Raw genomic sequence first — 12,434 nt, 5'->3', positions numbered from 1 at the left:
TAATATCTTTCTTTTTGTGATGCTTGTAGCCATTGATGATAATTGCCTAAATCCATTAATTCATTAGTGGTCATAAAATGATATTTTAATGTTATTCCTTCTTAATTTATAAGCTAGAATAGTTCCATAAATAGAAACTTTCCATGTCAGCTATTTCATTACCCTGAGGTACAGTTTATATAAGACAGGATATATATTTGATTTTTTCCCTTTATCAAAATTTATAATAATTTATTGGTTCCATAGCACCCTCCAAAGGTGACCAAGGAGTAATTTGTTGTTGTTGTTGTGTTTGTTTTAAAGCTTCTTAGACAAGTCTTAGTAATCTTTGATAGCTTCATTGCTTTCTATCATGACAGTACTCTAGGTTCATCTTATACATTTCTTTGCAGAGTTGGAATGAGCCTTTTCTTCAGGGGAACTTACTCTTTTAGTGGGAAATGGTATTCAGAGATCGCAGTGTGGATATTGGGGGTGCTACTTGCCATAGAGTTGGTTATTGTTTTTAAGTCTTTTTAGTGGACAGAGCTAGGAAATATGTGGATGATTGTTTTCAAAGATAAATTGCATCTTTTTATTCACCCCAATGATAAATACACTCTGAGTTCATATTGATATTTCTTTCTTTCTTTTTAAAATATATTTTTATTGATTTCAGAGAGGAAAGGAAAGGGAAATAAAACATCAACGAAGAGAAAGGATCATTTGATCGGCTGCCTCCTCCACGCCCCCTACCGGGGATGGAGCCCGCAACCTGGGCATGGTGTCCTGACCAGGAATTGAACCCTGACCTCCTGGTTCATAGGTTGATGCTCAATAACTGAGTCACACCAGCTGGGCTATCTTTCTAATTAAATTTTGAGGGGCTTAACAATCATCCATATCTATTTCCTTTTCTTTACACTAAAAATTCCATTTTTTAATGACAGTATAATTACTTTCTTGTTCTGTCCCATACTATACATACAGTAGTCTTAGGATAGCAATACCAGCACTACCAATACCAGCTGAAAATAATTGAAGATCTTTTTGCAGCTCTTTTTTATTCCCATGGTACATTCCATTAGATCAATGGTTCTCAACCTGTGGGTCACGACCCCTTTGGCAGTCAAACAACCCTTTCACAGGGGTCACCTAAGACCATCCTGCATATCAGATATTTACATTACAATTCATAACAGTAGCAACATTACAGTTATGAAGTAGCAACGAAAATAATTTTATGGTTGGGTCATAACATGAGGAACTATATTTAAAGGGCCAGAAGGTTGAGAACCACTGCATTAGATGAACAGTCCAATTTCTCTATTTTAAATAAACAGTGAATAGTTTCTTTCTGTGATTATGCCTGCTAAGCTTTGTTTAATTTTACTTTTATTATAGATTGTGTTTTAAGCTTTTTTGAAGTTAATTTTCCATCAAAATAGAAAATACCTAGTTCCAAAGTAAAATCTATAAAACAAGATATATGCAGTTTAAGAAGTTTAGCTGCTGTTATCTGTTTCCTCTACCCTATTCCTCACCCCTCCCAGAATTGAATATTCAAAATTTTTAAGTAAATAAATGTATATAATTGTTTTATCGCTCCATCTCCTTTTTATGTAAATGGTTTCATAATGTATACATTTTTCTACCTTGCTTTTAAAATTAAAAATGTAAAAGAAAAAATAAAAATGTATTCTGGAGATAGATAGATAGCTAGATAGACAGACAGACAGACAGACAGATAGAGCTATTTGCCTTTCTTTTTTAAGCTGTATATATTAGTCTGTTGCATGGCTGTATCCTAATTTATTCAGCTGGTCACTTGTTAATGGACATACTGTTTTTTCCTTAAGTAACTTTTGCCTTCACAGACCTCACCATTTAATAAGAACTTACTTGGCAAATGTGTTACCAAAATGGCAATTGTAGTTTTTTGTGACTCTTTAACTTTCATGTTTTCTGGGTGAGTTGAGTATGTTTTTTTTAAAATATATATTTTATTGAATTTTTACAGAGAAGAAGGGAGAGGGATAGAGAGTTAGAAACATCGATGAGAGAGATCGATCAGCTGCCTCCTGCACAGCCCCCAGTAGGGATGTGCCCGCAACCCAGGTACATGCCCTTGACCGGAATCGAACCTGACTTTATAGTTGATGATAGTTAGATAGCACCTATGCTTTTCTGATTAATAGCTTTCATAATTGAGTGTTAAAACACAATTCTAAAACAGATGCCTGACAAATCATTGATCTTGAAATTTTTTAAGTTAATAAATACATGTTTAAGGATAGGGTCTGGGTACACAAGAGCTGGATGCATTTTTATGAATCATGAATAAAATTGTTATTCTATGAGTTTTAAACAGGTTTAGTAGCACAGAGGAGAGAAGACATTGGACTTGAAGTTAGATTTAATAATTTTGCAACTGGGTTCAGATTGTGTTCAACCTGCTAATGGGCCTCAATGATCTCTTGTGAAATTTAGGACAAATGTGTATATCACAGAGTGGTTACATAGTTAAATAAACAAATGGTGAAACACACTTGATTTTACAGTACTTGTTAAATCTCAAATTTCAAAATGTACTAGATAATCTGAGTTTCTAAGAGTTTATCATTCTAGTCTTTTTAACTTAGTGATCAAGCTATTTAATAATTATGTTTTTGCACTTTTAGTTAATAGAATAAGAATAAGGCAAAATAAAGAAATAGTAATAAAAAGAGGCATATTTACCCAAGACACTGCAGAATATTAAATGTATGATACGGACAAATCGCTTAACCTATGTGTCTAAGTTACTTTATATATAAAATAGAAATAATAGTTGTACCTATTACATAAGGGTTAAATGAAATAATACATGTAAAGTTCTTAGAATAATGACCAGTTGTTTATCTTGTTATTGCTTTCTAGTGTAATAAGCCTCTTAGTTATCCTATAAATACACTTTTACAGAGTCAAATAAAAAGTCATTCTTTACACACTGTATGCGGGTAGCTTTCATCAGGCACTAACAGGTGGTGCGTGGCGCGGGCCATTTTTGCTAATTTTTTTGCGCAAATGGCAACGTTCAGTAAAATTATGATAACTTTAGTTTACGTATTTATACGTTACCCGCATTCTACTGCTAGTATATAAAAAAAAAAGTATTTTAAGACGGCTCCCGCGGAGTACGCGCAATTCACGCGAGCCGACTTAACTCGTTTCCCGCAACCCAAGTGTTTATATTGACTTTTCAAAAGATAAAGTGAAGAGAATGGGAGATAGGGTAGATCTTTCAGATGAATGAATATAGTAAAAAGATACTTTAACCTTATTTAAACTCTTAAGCAAATTTAGCAAAGAAAACATTTTTTTTCCTGTTGATTCTTGCTGACCTAGACATCATTGTCTTTAGTAAATTAATGTCTATGAACTCAATATCTTATGGGGACTTTTTTTTTTGTAGTGGCAGTGAATTAAACTCTTAAAATTCTGAGAGTAAGCTTTAGAACTTGGAGGTTGATGCTGTGAACAGTGATATAGTATTAGAATTATGAAGCTTTTAAAAAGTTACATGAACGACCTGGCTGGTGTTACTCAGTTGGTTGGAGCAATGTCCTGAGCATTGAAAGGTTGCAAGTTCAAGTCCCTGTCAGGGCACATACCAAGTTGCAGGTCCAATCCCCAGTTGGGGTGCATAAGGGAGGCAACCTGTCGATGTTTCTCTCTCACATCGATGTCTGCCAGTTTCTCCCTCTCTCCTTCCCTCCCTCTCCCTTCTTCTTTCGCTAAAAATCAGTGGGAAACATGTCCTTGCGTGAGGATTTTTTTTTTAAAGTTATATAAATATCTAAATTCCTTAATTCTACCTTTGTGACAAAATATTGACCTAATTGAAGATCTTATCTATACATTTTACATTATGCTTCATTTTTAAGAAGCATTAAACTTTTCCAGCTATAGTTCAGTATAATGTTAAGGATGCACTGAAATTACCTGTCTGCAGTTTTCATCATGGCCTGTTGGAAAGAAAGCAGGTGTCATGTTAACTTGAATTAAAAAGTCTTTAACAATAGCCTCTAAATATGGTGCCTTGTGACAATGCTCTATCTGAACTTTAATTATCGTTTTTGTTGTTGTTTTTTTATCAAGTCACTGGTATCTTTGTTTTGAATCATTTCAAAAAGTCTTTCCAAGGTGTAGTCAGAAAAATTTAAAATGAACCAGAACATGGACCTTAGGATAAACAGGAGCTTTAAGATACACTTGACCCTTTAATGCAGGGGTTAAGGGTGCTGACACCCTCCCCTACTTCCACTTCCAGTCAAAAATCCACCTCTATCTTTTGACTCCCCCAAAACTTAGCTAATAGCCTACTATTGACTAGAAGCCCTACTGATAATATAGTTGATTAATACATATTTTGAATGTTATATGTATAATATACTATATTCTTACAATAAAGTAATCTAGAAAAAATGTTAGTAAGGAAATCAAATGCAAATACATTTACAGTACTACACTGCATTTATTGATACTCTTGAGTTTGCATCATCTGTTTATTTAAGATTTATCATCTGATAAATTGTCTTTCAGTACCTGTATCATTATTTTCTTGTATGATCCAAAACATTATAGATATTATATGTATTACTAACACTAAGCATAAATATTGAAAAGATAATATGAAAAAGAAGTTCAGTTTATTTAGTTATAACAATTCATGCATTGAAAATAAGAAGCAACAATATGATAACTTTATGGTAACCTTGTGTTATAGATGTGATTGCTTCACAGTAGTAAGGAAATCTCCCCCCAAAATTATTTAATATATTTGTTGAACAAAATCCATATATAAGTGGACCCATGCAGTTCAAACCCATGTTGTTCAAGAGTCAGCTGTACTCACTTTCTTTATAAAGTCCCTCTCTTCCTCAGTCAAGAGTCTGATTCTTTCTTCCATGCAGATCCAGTTTCTTGGTGCTTTTTTTCCAAGTAAAATTTGAACAAATATTCTTTTAAATTATGTCAGTCAGCTAGGATCTGTTTTTAAATGGCATTTTAAAGTCTACTTATTTTTTTAAGGATAATAATAGGAAGCATAGTGATGCTATTAATGGGGTCACTGATATTTTGATAAATCGTTGATTATAGATTTTCTCAGTTCACATGTGAATTTTTCCAGTCCTCTGTATCGATAACCTCTGGGACTGACATCTCAGAAAATTATTATTTTGAAGATGAAACTGCAAGTACTTTTAAAGAATGATGAACTTAAAAACTGAAGACTTGGCTTTTGGTCTAAACTTTCTTATTAGTCACATGATTTGAAATATCCCTCTGAGCTTTTTATCCATTTGAAAAAAACACATCTTGGATTTGTTTTGCAATCTTAGTAAAATAAAAAATTATAAGGCACATTGTAAAATTTTCTTTTTTAAATTAGTAGAGGATGGTGTAAATATATTATATGGTTAATGAAACTTTAATTAGCTAATGAACATAGAAATGACATGAAACTTGTTAAAGGAAGATTGAGTACTAATAGTCCCCAGCATTTCACCTTATCTGTTACTTTATTTACTCGTTAAGGATTCTGATTGTTTGAGAGAGAAACTATTCAATTAATTTTTGCTATTTTTTCCAGTTGTATATGTATCAGCTGTTTCGAAGTTTAGCCTATATTCATTCCTTTGGAATCTGCCATCGGGATATTAAACCACAGAACCTCTTGTTGGACCCTGATACAGCTGTATTAAAACTCTGTGACTTTGGAAGGTAAGCTAGCTCTCTTTTCTTCTCCCTTCCCTCCTTTTCTACCTCACCCTTACACTCCATATGCTTTTAAAAAATATATTTCTTTTATAATGTCAGTCTAAAAATACTGTAATGTTTATTCAGGGACTATAGACTAGTGCAGCTTCAGGTAGTTTGGGTAAATTCTGTCAGAATTATAAATGGATATTGTCATCTAGCAATTTAATTCTTAGAAATAATCCCTTAGAAATACAAAATAGTGTATATACAGGGTTTTTTGTCACAGCATTGTTTATCAGTGTCTGTCAGTAAGAAAATGACCAGATAAATAATGGCATGAGGTAGCTCCTTATAAATTGAAAAGGAATGACCTCTGAGAAATTCTAAACTTAAAAAGCAAGGTCAAGCCTTGTCCAGTGTGACTCAGTTGGTTCGAGCATCATCCCATACACGAAAGGTGGTGGATTCTATTCCTGGTCAGGGCATCTGCCTAGCTTGCGGGTTTGATACAAGTCAGGGCATATATGGAAGGCAACTGATTGATGTTTCTGTCTCTCTCTCTCTCTCTCAAATCAATAAACATATCCTTGGGTGAGGATTTTTTAAAAAGCAAGGTCAAGATTATATATATATATATATATATATATATATATATATATATATATAAATAAAACTGTCCTTATTCGCAGATGACATGATATTGTATATAAAAAACCCTAAAGACTCCATCAAAAAACTATTAGACTTAATAAATGAATTCAGCAATGTAGCAGGATACAAAATTAATGCCAAGAAATCTATGGCATTTCTATACACCAATAATGAACTTACAGAAAGAGAGACTAAAAAATCAATCCCATTTACCATCGCACCAAAAAATTAAGCTACCTAGGAATAAACTTAACTAAAGAGGTAAAAGACCTCTACTCAGAAAACTACAGGACGTTAAAAAAAAAGATAGAGGAAGACATAAACAGATGGAAGAACATACCATGTTCATGGATTGGTAGAATCAACATCATTAAAATGTCCATACTACCCAAAGCAATCTATAAATTTAACGCACTCCCGATTAAAATACCAACAACATATTTCACAGACCTAGAACGAACTCTCCAAAAATTCATCTGGAATAAAAAAAGACCCCGAATAGCTGCAGCGATCCTAAGAAAGAAGAACAAAGTAGGTGGGATCTCAATACCAGATATCAAGCTGTATTACAAAGCCACTGTTCTCAAAACTGCCTGGTACTGGCACAAGAACAGACATATAGATCAATGGAATAGAATAGAGAACCCAGAAATCAACCTGAACCAATATGCTCAATTAATATTTGACAAAGGAGGCAAGAACATACAATGGAGTCAAGACAGTCTCTTCAATAAATGTTGTTGGGAAAATTGGACAGATACATGCAAAAAAATGAAACTAGACCACCAACTTACACCATACACAAAAATAAACTCCAAATGGATAAAGGACTTAAATGTAAGACAGGAAACCATAAAAATACTAGAGGAATCCAAAGGCAACAAAATCTCAGACATATGCTGAAGCAATTTATTCACCAATACAGATCCTAGGGCATTGGAAACTAAAGAGAAAATAAACAAATGGGACTACATCAAAATAAAAAGCTTCTGCACAGCAAAAGAAACCATCAACAAAACAACAAGAAAGCCCACTGCATGGGAGAACATATTTGCCAATGTTATCACTGATAAGGGTTTAATCTCCAACATTTATAGGGAACTCATACAACTTAACAAAAGGAAGATAAACAATCCAATCAAAAAATAGGCAAAGGACCTAAATAGACACTTTTCAAAAGAGGACATTCAGAAAGCCAAGAGACATATGAAAACATGCTCCAAGTCACTAGTCATCCGAGAGATGCAAATCAAAACAACAATGAGGTACCACCTCACACCTGTCAGAATGGCTATCATCAACAAATCAACAAACGACAAGTGCTGGAGAGGATGTGGAGAAAAGGGAACACTTGTGCACTGCTGGTGGGAATGCAGACTGGTGCAGCCACTATGGAAGACAGTATGGAGTTTCCTCAAAAAGTTAAAAATGGAACTCCCATTTGACCCATTGATCCCACTGCTAGGAATTTATCCCAAATCAGAAACACCAATCAGAAAGGATATATGCATCCCTATGTACATAGCAGCACAATTTACCATAGCTAAGATTTGGAAACAGCCTAAGTGCCCATCAACGGATAATTGGATTAGAAAACTGGTACATATACACAATGGAATACTATGCTGCTGTAATAAAGAAGGAATTCTTACCATTTGCAACAGCATGGATGGAACTGGAGAGCATTATGCTAAGTGAAATAAGCCAGGTTGATGGTGACTTGAACAAAAGAGTATGACTCTTGTTAATAAATCTTTACTGGATGAAATAGGGCCTGGAAGTAGGTGAAGGGCTAGTTGGGCTTTCTTAGGACTATATGTGACCACTATATTGAATGCTCAATCCTTAAAGGGCAGGAAGTTACAGCCAGCCTTACTTGAAGAGAAAGAAGGTAACTCCATCAAGTAGTGAAGAAATCTAGAGGCTGTGGAGTTTTCAATCTTACCTTCTTTATCTAATAGTAAATTTCTGACTATAAACTTAGAATCTGTCTTGTTAATTAAAGAAATTATAAAGTAGAAAAGTCTTATCAGTTAGTGCTGAAAAGTGTCACAATTTTTGTGCAGCCTAAAAACAGGGATTATATTTATTAACTTATAAAATGGTTGCTTTGTGTCAGTACTTGTGGAGAATGTCAAAAAATAAACTGTCTCTGACCTTCAAAACTTGTGATGAAGGAAGAATAGGTTAAGGTCAAAGTTATCATGAATCACAAATAAATGAAAAAAGAAAGCTCAAACTTTGAAACCCTTGTGACCACTTTCATCTCTACTCTGTACCTTTGCCTCAAATTTTTCTTACCTTTGCTTGTTACTCACTTTTTATTTTGTTCGTATTCATTTCCTGTATTTATCTTTGTTATTATTGCACGTCAAAATAGTTAGCTTCTACAGCAATTTATTTCAGTGTGTCTTCAAGTTAATCTTGCGAGACATCTCAAAAGAAACTGATTTTAATGTATTGTAATGTTTAAAATACATGCCACGAAGTTTTGGAAGGAAAGTTGGATTAAGAGGACATGTAAACTCAGGACAGCAGAGTTACAATGCATAGGCTGTGAATAATCTCTGCTCTTAAGAAGTGAGCCTGTCTTTTTTATTGGGTATTGAATGTTTAGATAGTTAATAAATTGACTAAGATGGTGGAAAAATAGATTGGGTCTGTAAATCTCAGGATATTCACTCTGAAATCAAATTATAAAAGAGTAGCAAATTTCTTACCCTTAAAAAAAATTGGGTAAAAAGTATTCATTCTTATATTTTATAATCCATTACTATGCTTTTTGGTGGGGATGGATACTTCTTACTTTTCAACTCTTTTTCAGGGGTGGAATTTAGGGAACCAGAGGATCAGAAAAAATTAAGCATTTATCCTTCTGTGACTTTTTATCTCTTTTTCCTTTTGACAGATGTAGTCTTTAAAAATTACTGTTACTTTTAAAATTAATATATTGCTAAAATTATGTTTCTTTTGTCTGAAATAGTTATGGTTCATATTTTCTTTTTCATGTATGACATGATTGGAATTACATGAATCTTAGATAAACATTTAGTTTTGTGCATGATAGCAGTTTTAAGGTTTAGATTGTTTTTAATTTTTCTGCTTTTTATTTTTGTTAGTGCAAAGCAGCTGGTCCGAGGAGAACCCAATGTTTCGTATATCTGTTCTCGGTACTATAGGGCACCAGAGTTGATCTTTGGAGCCACTGATTATACCTCTAGTATAGGTAAGTACCGAATCTGAATATAAATGGCTTGTAACTATTAATTGAATCTTGTTTTCAGTAATTTAGTATTAGTAATCTATACTTTCACTTAAATGTAAAGATGGGTATACCCTAAAATGTGTTTTTTCTTAATGGTTGGTATGCAAAAATGTGTATAGTATTTAAAATTTTAAATACATTATTATTTACTTTTAGGTTTCATGGATTTTTCAGATAAGTAATAAAGTTATTTATGATTGCATGATTTCTTTATGATTACCTCTGTTTTTAACTTAAACTTTCAAATAAATCCTAATTATACATTTTCTTTCCTTTTTGTTTCTTTTAAATTCCCCTGAAATACTTCTGAGCTTGATCAACAGTTGGAGAATTTGCATTCATTGTTTATCATGAAAGTAATGGAATGACCATATCGTTGACATCCTACTATGCTGTCTCAATTAGCTCTTTAATTTTAATTTAGATATTTATAAAATAACTCTGACCTTTTTTAAAAATATATTTTTATTGATTTCAGAGAGGAAGGGAAAGGGAAAGAGAGAATCATCAATGATGAGAGAAGAGAAAATCATTGATCTACTGCTCCTGCACTCCCCCTACTGGGGATCGAGCCTGCAACCTGGGCATGTGCCCTTGACCGGAATCGAACCTGGGACCCTTAAGTCCGCAGGCTGATGCTCTATCTATTGAGCCAACCCAGCTAGGGCTCTGACTTTTTCTTTAGTAGTTTGGCTAAACCCACTAAGTCTGTAGAAGTTTTCATGAAAGATTTTTAGTGACAGAAGGAATTGAATAGAGACAGTTTCCTCCAATCTTTACTAACATTCTCTTCTATCTTATTTTTGCCTATTAGTAGGAGTGAACATGGAGAGTATGATCATGTGGACATAAATAGGAAGCTAAGTGCAACCTTAGGCTATGTGCAAGTGGAGGTCAAAATTATTTTATTGTTATATATTATTTCAGAAGAGAATTCCTTAGTCAAAAACAGAAACAAAAGCTTACAAGTACCAAGCAAACAAACAATAAAACCCAAACTTCAGTAACAGAAATCTAGGAAAAACCTAGAACTTGGACAAGTTTTGTCTTTTGATACAAGTAGAAATTCTCGGATATGAACAAAGACCACTAAACAGAAATACACTAATGTCAAAGGGCAAAATGCCCAGGGAGCAGCAGTTTTACCCACCATTTCTTTCACACCACCAGTGCAAATATGAACACAGTGAAGAATGCAGATAGCATCTTAGTATTCTTTTGAAAGTAGCTTTGCCCTTCAGGAACAGTGAAAAGGTTCGGGGGTGGGGGGGGTGGGGGGGGGCGCGGCTGGGCTCAATAGACCATACTTGATACCTGTGAAGGATAGAGAGTATATTTGTGTTTTTGTGTGATATGTAATACTCAAAGTTTCATCACGGCTATGTTATACGACATGTTAAGGAGCACATAAGGATATTTTGGTTTAGTAGAACTAGATTTGAGTTCCAGATTTATTACTACTTAGCTAAGCTATAAAGTGGGGATTACTAACATTTCTGCCTACCTTTTTGAGTGGCTATGAGGATTAACTAATGTTAATAAAACATTAGTGAAAGGACTATAGAAGTGTAAGGTACTATTCTTTTTGTGGTATTTGCTAACTTGACTCTCCCAGAGACCAAATTTCAACACTTTATTTTTGGAGATGTCATTGTATTTTCCAGCTGCTTTGTATTTTATTCAAGTATACACCAATCATCTGCATACCAGGTATTGGGATGAGTTGTGCCTAGGTAAATGCAGTTTGCTTTTTTCAGAAAGTTATGACTACATCTTCTGACACATTAAGGCATGTTTATATAAACATTTGACCCTCTTAAGTGCATTACTTCTATAAGTGTCCATGTGCCCAGAAGTTCTTTGGAATCTTCTCAGACAAAAAAAGGACAGTGTAGTCTGTTTTCTCTATTAGAAACCAATTCTCTGGGTGTTTGGAGTACCTGTTTTCCAGTAGCCTCCTTTGCATGGCTCAAGCCAGATTCTAACTTCTGATTTTCTAGGCTTGGGACTCACCATTATGCCACCGACTTAAGCCTGAGGCCTTTTAAACCCTAACAAGCCTATATTTGGACTCCCTTTTTATACTTAGGCCACTTGCCTCTTAACACTCTGGAATATTTGTAAACAGACAAAAACAAAGTTATTTAGAAGTGTACTAATACAAGTACATTTTAAACGATAGAAATATTTTAAACGATGTTTAAAGTGAAAGAGTAGCTGGTTCTGACTAGTTTATTGTCATATTTGGATATAACTAGAGCTAAGACTGATGGCTCTGATTATATTGTCTTACTAAGAAATGGTAGAATGAAAACAAATGGCTGCTTTAAGATAAGGAATAGGCTTACAGACCTGTGAAGAAACAGGTATTCTGTGATGATAGTGACATTGGAATTGGGATCCAGGCCTACTTCTGCTATTCAGTAGCTTTATCTTGGACAAATCTTGGACTTACTTCCTTATCTGTGAAGTAAGTTTGTTAAACTAGATAGCCTTGAAAGATTGCTTTGCCATGAATTAAAGTATGAAACAGAATACTGTTTTGGCTTAAACTCCAAATAACCAGAAAATTCAGTGTGCCAAAGCACTTTACTTTTTTGTGCCTTTTGTTTAGTTCTGTTTTATTCTTTTGGAGAATGTCATCCATTTGTCCTCTGAAGTAATAAGAACAGAAGAGATTTTGGTGTCTGCCAGAAAGTGAATGATAAATATCTTGGTTTTAGTAATTTGCCTGAATTAACATGTATTGAAGACCACTAGTATAATTGCCATCTGAATGTTTTGATTTAATCTT

At 33.9% G+C, this 12,434-nt stretch overlaps 1 protein-coding gene across 5 annotated transcripts in view; it reads left to right on the top strand.

Moving 5' to 3' along the window:
- Positions 1-12,434, top strand: part of GSK3B (glycogen synthase kinase 3 beta) — a 189,089-nt gene that overhangs the window by 112,962 nt on the left and 63,693 nt on the right. For all 5 annotated transcript variants that reach the window (XM_070406268.1, XM_070406270.1, XM_070406269.1 and 2 more), the window contains 2 exons: positions 5,615-5,745; positions 9,495-9,601. In XM_070406268.1, coding sequence (XP_070262369.1) covers positions 5,615-5,745; positions 9,495-9,601 — 238 coding nt within the window. The remainder of the gene's footprint in view (positions 1-5,614; positions 5,746-9,494; positions 9,602-12,434) is intronic.

This window comes from Myotis yumanensis, unplaced genomic scaffold, assembly GCF_028538775.1.
Source record: "Myotis yumanensis isolate MYYU_CA2020_CCGP unplaced genomic scaffold, mMyoYum1.0.hap1 SCAF_2, whole genome shotgun sequence".
Classification (NCBI taxonomy): domain Eukaryota; kingdom Metazoa; phylum Chordata; class Mammalia; order Chiroptera; family Vespertilionidae; genus Myotis; species Myotis yumanensis.
Note: the sequence above shows the minus strand (reverse complement) of the source record. Positions and strands in the feature narration are given on the sequence as shown.